The 10,358-nt window shown below is 32.1% G+C and overlaps 1 protein-coding gene across 1 annotated transcript; it reads right to left on the bottom strand.

The window, feature by feature from the left end:
• Positions 1-1,062: 1,062 nt before the first annotated feature.
• On the bottom strand, positions 1,063-6,055 carry LOC108777209 (DDB1- and CUL4-associated factor 8-like protein 1). Its single transcript, XM_018544035.1, has 6 exons — positions 5,879-6,055; positions 5,603-5,749; positions 5,248-5,495; positions 3,748-3,850; positions 2,787-2,909; positions 1,063-1,182 (listed from the first exon to the last, which is right to left on the bottom strand). Exons 1-6 carry the CDS (start codon positions 6,053-6,055, stop codon positions 1,063-1,065), a joined length of 918 nt encoding a protein of 305 aa, XP_018399537.1.
• Positions 6,056-10,358: the final 4,303 nt, after the last annotated feature.

Raw genomic sequence — 10,358 nt, forward strand, 5'->3', positions numbered from 1 at the left:
TAATGCGTTTAAAATTACAAGTAAATTAAGGGGACGTTATTTCAGATTATTAGAGTTGCGTTTCAAACCGAAGATAGTTCGGCGCGCAATTTGGGGGGAATATTCAGATAGAGTTGCGTTTCAAGACCGAAGATGTTCGGCGCGCAAGTTGGGGGGGGGGGGGTAATATTACTACGTCGACCCGCCGTCAGAGGTCTATAGATATTCGCAAAAATTCTCGCAAGTGCTTTGATACGCGTATATCTGTATATATAGAATCTCGATTTAATAACTTAAACAGGCGTTTAAGGTAGGCTTCCACTACAATATCTTACTGATGAGTCCAGTAGTGGAAGTTGGGACGAAACGCCATAATTACGTGATATTCTTCGCAATATATTAGATTGATTTAAAGATTTTAACGAAAATTGGCTCATTGCCCTAGTATCTTTATATTAGTTGTTTAATACATATTGAGCCTTATTACAAACATTTACTCTTATTAAACTTTCTTGTAACGTCAACCAGTTGCGAGATATTTGCTTCGACACTTATGGACGGACGTCCGTCCATAAGTGTCGAAGCAAATATCTCGCAACTGGTTGACGTTACAAGAAAGTTTAATAAGAGTAAATGTTTGTAATAAGGCTCAATATGTATTAAACAACTAATATAAAGATACTAGGGCAATGAGCCAATTTTCGTTAAAATCTTTAAATCAATCTAATATATTGCGAAGAATATCACGTAATTATGGCGTTTCGTCCCAACTTCCACTACTGGACTCATCAGTAAGATATTGTAGTGGAAGCCTACCTTAAACGCCTGTTTAAGTTATTAAATCGAGATTCTATATATACAGATATACGCGTATCAAAGCACTTGCGAGAATTTTTGCGAATATCTATAGACCTCTGACGGCGGGTCGACGTAGTAATATTCTTCGCAATATTTATTTAAAGTAATATATGTATTTCCTTCCTACACCCTGTATACATATTACTCATTGAGTATTAATCCAAAGATGTCTTCCGACTGACTGTAAGAATCGTCAGAATAATCACTATCATTATACAAATTATACTAATCGTCAACATCGACGGTAGAAGAATTGTAGTCATCGTCGGTAGAATAATTGTAGTCATCGTCGGTAGAATCACTTTCGACAAAATTATCTATACCAGGGTATTGTTGACGAATATACTAGAAAAGACACAAAATAGTCAATTTAATATCGACATATCTATGACACAATAATAAGTTTGTTTGTCTTGTTTACACTGCTTATACTTTTACACTTAAAATGAGATAAATATATATCAAGGAACGGAAGTAACTCGTTACTTATAACGAAGTTAGTTACAAGTTATTTTTTTGGTAACATTACTGGTACCTGCATCACTTCCTTTTTTTTTGGTAACTGCAACGTAGTTACATTTTTTGGATAACGGTAACGAAATTTACAGTTACTTTTATCATTACTTTGCATACGATTGGACACGTTATTTTGTCATACCACAACAATTACATGTTATTAATTATGACAGCTATAAATGTAGTTGTACATTGAATGTTTTTATTTAATACAGGCGTACAAGCATTTAGTTTAACTTAATCTAAACATCGTACACATTTGTTCTAATTGAGCTGTGTAACTTTACTCTGTACATTTCTGTGTACATTTATGTCGAGCAATTGCAAAACAGCTCTTTTTACAAAACTTTTGTTATATATTTTAATTATAGCGTTATAATTTTCTTTCTATCAAAATAATTGATTTACAGCTAAAAGTATAAATTAAGTAAAAATATAGCTGTAATATAGATTATGTGTACTTCTTAATTTTCCTTTTAATTTCTAACTTATATTGTAATTCAGATAGTCCTATACAATCCTATATAATCTTCTAGTTTTCTAAAAAGTATAAAAAAATTCCTGAAATATCTTAACATAGTTGTCAACTGCTGTAGCGATCCTGAAGTGATCTTTGATAGCCAAGAAATATATACAGTATCATTATTTCAGAAATTATTTTGCACTTCTATCTTCTATGTGATACATCGAACATATGTATATTTCAGTTTTTGCTGCATATTTTACAGGTTTTACAATTACAAAATTGTGTTTAAAAAAAAACTAAAAAATAAAACTATACATAGTGTCAGTGTTATACATGCTATATATGTATATATTGCTTTTATTAACGTTTGAACAAAAAATACTGCAAAAGTACATTTTCAGACTAATTTTTAAAAAGTAACGGAAACGTAACGAAAAGTTACCTTTTGAGTAACGGTAACTGTAATGAGTTACTTTAAAAAGCGATAATTAGTAACGGTAACTCGTTACTTTTTTAACTCTATAACGAGTAACTGTAACTTAATAATTTTAAAAAGAGTAATTTTCCATTTCCTGATATATATTGGACGTAGTGCGTGCGTGTGGGTGTGTGTGAGTGAAGAGAAAGAAGACAAAATGCTTAGTGTAAAAAATGTGAATAAGGCGAACAAACTTACTTTCACAAACTCTCTATGACAAATATATCTTTGTAATGCAAGTAATCGGAAAAAGAAATCGTTATATGCTTGCCTTCTATTCTACTGAACTTGATATACTTGTGAAGAACAGGAAATGCATAAATCATAATTTTATGGTTTATTGGTACCACTAATCTATTGTATTCAACTATATTGCTTATTTTAGTGACGTTATTTTAAAAATTATGTTATTTATTTATTAAATTATATGATTAAGCAAGAAAAAGAAAATGCAAAAAAAACACACAGATAATTCTTGTCTATACATACAGTCTTAAATGTTGATTCTGTTGGATCTTCATTACCCGAAGGCATCCATATCAGGACATTGGACTTACTTGCCGTTGCAAGGATAGGAATATGGGGATGACCTACGCAATACTGAGAACCCACCTATACATTAAATGAATAAAAGTTATTTTGTGCAACACATACTACGAAGAAGAAAAATTTGTTTATTAAATGCACAAAACGAAAACACTTAACGAATTTGTAATCTTCTGTCAACCACTGTAGCGCAGTTTTTTTTTTCTTGTCAAAAATGAATATATCACCAAAATAGGATCCAGATATAATAAATTCACTTTTAGGTCCGAAAAAATTGATTCCTCCTACAACTGCAATCACAACACTTAACTGAGACAATTAACTTAATATCTACTATTAATAAATCATATTATAATTATTTAAAGCGTCGCTTTTTCAATTACATAGACGAAAAAAATATAAAAAATGTACATAAAAAAATTTTTAAACAATAAGCATAACAATCTCAGAATAAAAATTAATTAACAAATAAACCATTGAATAATGTTACTGTATGCTTCTTCTCTTTTGAAATATACATAAAGTAAAGAGTTCTAAAGATAAAAAAAAGTAAGATGCCGGGAATATAATAATAATGTAATTACATTTAACACGTCTCTCGTCCATCTCACCAGGTACAGAACTAAATTGAGAGCGTTCATATAATGTATGATTCGAATTTCCTTCACATGACCACATTGACTTCTCAAATAATAATATTTCGGACAAATTACACAATGTAAGAATCTCTGTCCCATCGTGATTATATATGGTGATTGTTGCAAAGGCGTCACGATTCTTCTATATATAATACATTTAAATTACATATTTAATTAAAACTCATGTAAAAAACATAAACACTGTAGTATTTCTTTAAATATTGATAAGCTTTTCAGTAATAGGGTTGAAACAAACTAATACATACCCTGTTATACTTGGTCGTCCACAATTGATAAAGTGGGTTCGAAATATTTCGCTGATCATACACCCTTATGCAGGGAAAATGACCGCCGACACAAAATTCATTACTATTAGAAGGATTACAATGTATACTTCTTAGTATACTATTTCGAAGGTTTTTTATATCAAGCAATCTATGGATATGAAAATATATATATATTATAGTAGATATATATAACATGTGTGTACAAAATAAAAATAAACACTTTTATCATGTAAACTAAAAATTTATTAGTATAACTAATACAAACACGAAGCCTATAACAGACTAGCTTGGATCTTTAATTGTTTACATATAAACTACTGCGGTATTATCACCAATTAAAATAAATTATTGCGAGGAATATTACTATAAGGCCTCGGTAGTCTAATTGACTAAGACACTTGCGCGTAAAGCAAGGTATCCGAGTTCGACTCCCGGCCAAGGTAATATTTTTCACAATAAGAATTATTTCCAGATTTAGTATTTCCAGATTATTAGAATTGCGTTTCAAGACCAAAGATTGTTTGACACGCAGTTTGGGAGGACTACGTATATTAGTTAATTATTCATTTGTTTTAATTCGTGATAGTACCGCGGTATATGTAAGCAATTAAAGATCCAAGCTAGATTGTTGTAGACTTCGTGTTTGTATTAGTTATGTTCTTATATTGACTGTCTTTAGTATTGAATATTGTCAAAATTTAGTATTGCGTATTGTGTCTATGTAGAATTTAATCGACTTATGTTCATTTTTACTAATTAACGTAGATTAAATTTTATTTTGTTTTAACTTTTTTTGTTGAATCTGGATCTTTTATGCCAGCATATCCTATTTTCTGTTTGTTGAGTTTCAAATGTACGGTTCAATAAGATTCTTATCACTTTTTCTTGTCCAAAGTATAAGTTGAACCAAGATTAAAATTAATTTACATTTTAAAAATAGGCATTAGCTCCGGTGCAAACAATATAAGTAAATTTCGGTTTATCTTATTGTTCCTGTTTTTCTAATTTTTGGAATTAAAAAAACAGAAACAATTATAAGAATTAGGAAAAGATTAACAGTAAGTTGAATAATATTCAACGAATAAATCAATATTACTTTGGTTGAACCGGGCTATAGCTGTCATAACGATCCAGTCATCTTTCAATCACAATAAGATTGATTCGCATATAAGTATACAGGAGGATCCCGTGCTACATTTAACACCAGACAATGGTCGCGTTCAGCAGACTCAACAGTTTTATAACTATTTTATGACTCTTCGTTGAGATAGGACTATTTCTTTAGATCTAAAAGTATAATCCAATCAGCGAGACGAATTATAAAACGGTTGCGAAACTGTTGAGTCTGCTGAACACAGCCAATACAACGATTTTTGGTACAAAAGAAATTAATATTATATGTAGACATTCTGCATGCTATAAACAAAGAATATATAAGAAACATTATTACGTGTGAACTTTTTAATAACAATGACTTACTTTGGTGTATTCTCCCGAATATCTATGGACAAAATCGAATCGTTATAAGCAGAAAACACGATATAGGGTATTTCAGGATGCACAGCCAATGCCCAGTTATTCTTTCGATCTATATGGGTCGGATGAAATAATAAATCATAGTTTATCATCTGTCTCGATGAATTATATTCAAGATCTAATAAACGTATACAACCATCGTAACCAGAAGTGACCATAAAGTTTTCTACATCTAAAGGCAGCCATTTGGCCTAAACACGTATACGATTAAATTAAAAAGATTAATAAAAAAATACAATTAAATCAGAATAACTATTACAAAACATTCAAATAGCAATACTTTATTATTATATAATACAATACATACCTCTATTAGGATGTCATGGCCATTTGGAAAGCAACAACGCTTTTTCTTTGCAGCCCAATCCCAAATAGAAACTGTCTTTTCAGAGGCTCTTGCTAATAAATTTCCTTTTTGATTGAAACTTAAGGCGCTCACAGTATCCTATAAATAATAACCAAATTTTAATACGTATCGCTATACATGATTTAAAAAATCTATAATAATGATCTAAAAGTAATGTATAAAACATTGTATATAATAAGTCAACATGTAACAAAATAAATAATTTACCTCAAGATCACAGAGTTTGTATTTAAACTCCAGTCGATTTACTGCATGTAAAGAACTATAAAATCTTCTTTGGAATAACGGATTACTACCTATTTGTCGATTTATTACTTCCTGTGCAATGAACCAATTAGGAGGCGGTTTCTTTGTTTCTAAGCATTTTAAGTTATCAGATAACATGTTTTCTTCTTTTTCTTTTTCTATTATTACTACTACTTCTGCTTCCTCTTCTTTATTCAATTCATTCTTGTTAGCAACAAAATATTAATTCGAGTCAGCTGTAAAAAATTTAGAATTTAAAATTGTATCAAAAAAGTAATGCAAAATTTATATATAAATTTACATATATATAAATTTTGGGTAATTATTTAAAATAGGGGAGGCAGCACCGATGACCTTGACCTTGACATATGTTATCAAGGTCACGACCCTGAGTAACCTTCAACAGGAGGTTTTAGCCTTTGCTCATCCTCCGTTAAAAAATTATTAACAATCATATATTCAAAATTAACGTATGCTATACATGTCATGATATAAAGACAAGGGTATGCTCTTGCGCATCGATAAATCACGTGACTGTCAAATGGCCAATCAGAATTGTCACCAAGTTACATCATCATTACGCGGTAATTTCGAAATTATTATAATTTCTTTGCAATGCGCATTATAAAAAATTACTATTTTACTATTTATAAGTGTCAGCATAAAAAATAATCTTTTATTGAATTTTTTGTAATACATTAATATGAATTACTTTACTGAGATGTGAGATACAAAGTATATGTTTAAGTATATGTAAAGTTTATTTTGGACGGAAAAATTGTATAAAAGTAATATTTTATTAATTATAAGTATGAAATAAACTTGTATGAAATAAACAAAAATTAATCTTATTATTATATTAAATTATTTAATAATTTAATAATTAAATTAATTAATAACAAGAAAGAAGGAAGCACAAAGCAGAGCCTATCACGGTCAAAGCTAGATCACGATGCTTATTATCATTATGTGTAAATTTTATATACCGTGTATATGTAGTTCCCCTAATCGCGTGCCGAAAATTTTTTCAGACTTACAACGCAACTCTAAATAACTACCGCGGTAATATCACTTTAGTTAAATTGACAATCAATCTAACAAATTTCGATGCTTATAGCATCTTATTAGATCTTAATAATATGTTGAAAGACATATATATACGCGGTATATAAAATTCACGCATAATGATAATAAGCATCGTGATCTAGCTTTGACCGTGATAGGCTTTGCTTTGTGCTTCCTTCTTTCTTGTTATTGTTTAACAATTATGTGGTCGTAAAAATTAAGATTCTATTATTTGTTAAATTAATTACATTAATTAAAATAAATATTATAAATTAAATAATAATTAAATTAATAGTTTTTACAGTCTTTTACTGTGCAATTCATTGTTATCACGCACGATCATTTCATGATAAATACACACGCTACTTACGTACATACACTATTAAGGTACCTTTTCATGGCGGCGATTAGTCGCAACTTTTGTAGCGATCTGAGAGTCACGTGACTCCATCAGTCGCTTGAAAGTCATCGCTGTCAGTCGCTTCTGTAGTTCGATTTATTTATGTTGTAGCGACAATAGGCGATGATCGCTACAATTTAAATTTTGTAAAAATTCCCGTTTTGAACAAACAGGAGTCCTCCAAAATCTTCTTTTTTTGTATGTTTTTCTATCTACAGACATAAGCCCAGATACTGCGCTAAACAATCGTTTCTTCCTAACCTCTTCTTGATTTTTCATTATTATGAAACCTTTTCTTTGCCACTCATGGTATTCCTGTATATATTGAATAGTATGATTGTATGTATACCACTCGCTATACTTGGCTAGTAAAGAACATTCTGATATGGAACAAAAGGAATTATAACATCAATCGTAATGTCCGTAATCGCTACTGATCGCTATTTTTCATCGCGTATTCTATTTTCATGATCGCCAAAAAGAAAATAGCGATCGATGCGTTTCGTCGCTAAAATTCGAGCGATTTAGCGAAAAGGCACCTTTACTATGCTCGCGATCGTACTTTGCGGCCATATTACCCGAACTCGAACCGCTCCGTAATTAACCGAAATAAATCGAATGTGACGTAACTTGGTGACAGTCACGTGCTTACCCCCTCTATTTTTGATAAATGTGCAGTGGGTTACCAGGTTACCACCGGACGATCATACCCTTGTCTTTATATCATGAGTATTGTTCGTTTTGTCTCTCGGGAGCTGCTCGGAGTCGCTCCGAACGAACCCAGCGTACTTGGATACAATTCATTTAATGCTGCAAATGCTTCGTTGATCAATCAGAAGAAAGAATTTTACGTATTGATCAATCAAAGAATGTTTCGAGATATTTACAACATTAAATTAATCACATCCAAGTACACTGGGTTCGTTCGGAGCAACTCCGAGCAGCTCCCGAGAGACAAAACGAACAGTACCATTATACATGTATGATATTAAGTACCCCCCCCCCCAGTGTGTGGAGGTTTGCTCCAACAGTACAATCACAGCAATAGTACAATCGTAGAAGTCGTTTATGCCTCTGTGCAAGGGGGAGGGGTGAAAATTACTTTGCGTGGAAAGTTTAACGTTTCTAAACAAGAAAAGGTGTAGAATAGTACATAATATCATACATGTATTATATACCATACCTTAGATTAGGTGGCGTGCATGAGAGCATATGTGTGTTGAGATGGCTTGTGATGTTTTGTACGATAATAATTAAATATCCTGATAGCAAAGCCTGCGGAAACAGATTTGGAGCAGAACCTGCTGACAATGTTCGATTGCAAATTGGCAACAAATTGTAGACAGAGTCTGTATTGTCAGCAGACTCTGTTCGGTTTTTGCTTCCAATCTGCTGACATGCTGTCAACGTCTGCTGACAAAAACATGTCAACATGTCTAACAATCTAACAATCTTCAGCCAACTACAGTTCGAGGACATCGACAGTATTGCATTTCCTATAGCAAAAATGAGGGACTAACAATCCATATGTATATAGTTAAAGCTTGACCCGAGCCAAGAATTGTGAGCAAGCGAAATCTTCAGGGGCTGCGAATTGAAATTATATTTTTTGTTACGCGAACGCGTGACAAAAAATATTATGAGTAAAGAGTAACTAGTGAGGGTACATTGTTTATAGAGCGGGACGGGCGCGAATACGCACTCGCTTCGCTCGTGCTTTCGCGCCCTTCGCGCCATAACCCTAGCCCCCACGCGTTACACAATGTACTATTTCATTACATGTGCGTCGAAAGTGGCTCCTTCCTGCATTCTTTGCGGTGCGAAAAGTAGCCATTTTCTGACAACCTTGCGGAAAATGAAGACCGTGCGGGAAGTAACTAGACTGTGTGCGGAAAGTAGTCACTTCCCGCACGGTCTGTGGAAAGTTACGTCACGTTAGAGTCTAAGGGTGCGTTCCGAGTTACGCATGAAGCGCGTAGACTGCATAGAAAGTCGTTCCGAATTAACTATTGCGCGCTTCGAAAGCACTTCGAGAGTACTTGAATTCCCCAGATTGTACCAACCGTACTGAATTCTTAGCACTCCACTCAGCGCATTGACTGCTTCTCTTTCGACCTGAGGCAGTTGATGCGTCTGATGCGTTCATGCGGTCTATGCGCATGATTTGTAATTCGGAACGAGCAACGAGTACCGGACAATACAACAATGAACGGACGAATATTTGCGATTTGCGATGGAACAGCGATTACAGCAATTGCATGATTTCCCGGTCTTATTAGAGAATAAAAATAAAGTATTAATTTTATTTTTAAATGAAGAGGATATGGCGAAAATAAGCCAAGATAAAATTAATGGCATTATTCAACAAAAATTAAAAGGGCGAAGTAAGAGTCAGAAGTAAATTACATTTAAAATAATATTAAAATGTTAACATATTTACAATAGAAATATTACAAAAATTGCTTAACAATTGTTACGCGCAGCATGTTTTTAATTTTAACAATTGTTACGCGCAGCATGTTTTTAATTTTAAGTAACTGGCATAATGTTTTTAATTTTAAGCAATTTTTTGTAATATTTCTATTGTAAATATGTTAACATTTTTAAATTATTTTAAATGTAATTTACTTCTGACTTTTACTACGCCCTTTTAATTTATGTTGAATATTTTCATCAAAATTAATGGCATATTATTTTACCTTGATTTATTTAATGTATAGATTAGACGTTATATTAATTAGGAATTACGCGATCGACGTAATCAATAATTTTTTCAACTCCAATTTGTTTTCCACGTGATTTATCTACTATTAATAGAAAAAATATTTTCTGCGTATCACTTAGAGATATGCCTTCGACTTTATTTTCACTATCGCTCGAGTCGGAACTGTCATCGGAACTTTCATCATTTTTCTTTAAAAGTATTAAAGAAGAAATTACAATTATTAGAAATTGTTTATTGACGTCTTGTATAGC

Source organism: Cyphomyrmex costatus, unplaced genomic scaffold, assembly GCF_001594065.2.
Source record: "Cyphomyrmex costatus isolate MS0001 unplaced genomic scaffold, Ccosl1.0 scaffold415, whole genome shotgun sequence".
NCBI lineage: Eukaryota > Metazoa > Arthropoda > Insecta > Hymenoptera > Formicidae > Cyphomyrmex > Cyphomyrmex costatus.

Coding starts and splice junctions, on each gene's coding strand:
- LOC108777209 (XM_018544035.1), bottom strand. CDS start 6,055: ATGTTATCTGATAACTTAAAATGCTTAGAAACAAAGAAACCGCCTCCT. Junction 5,750..5,878: donor ACAAACTCTGTGATCTTGAG/GTAAATTATTTA, acceptor TATTATTTATAG/GATACTGTGAGCGCCTTAAG. Junction 1,183..2,786: donor CAGAATCAACATTTAAGACT/GTATGTATAGAC, acceptor TGTCTTTTCTAG/TATATTCGTCAACAATACCC.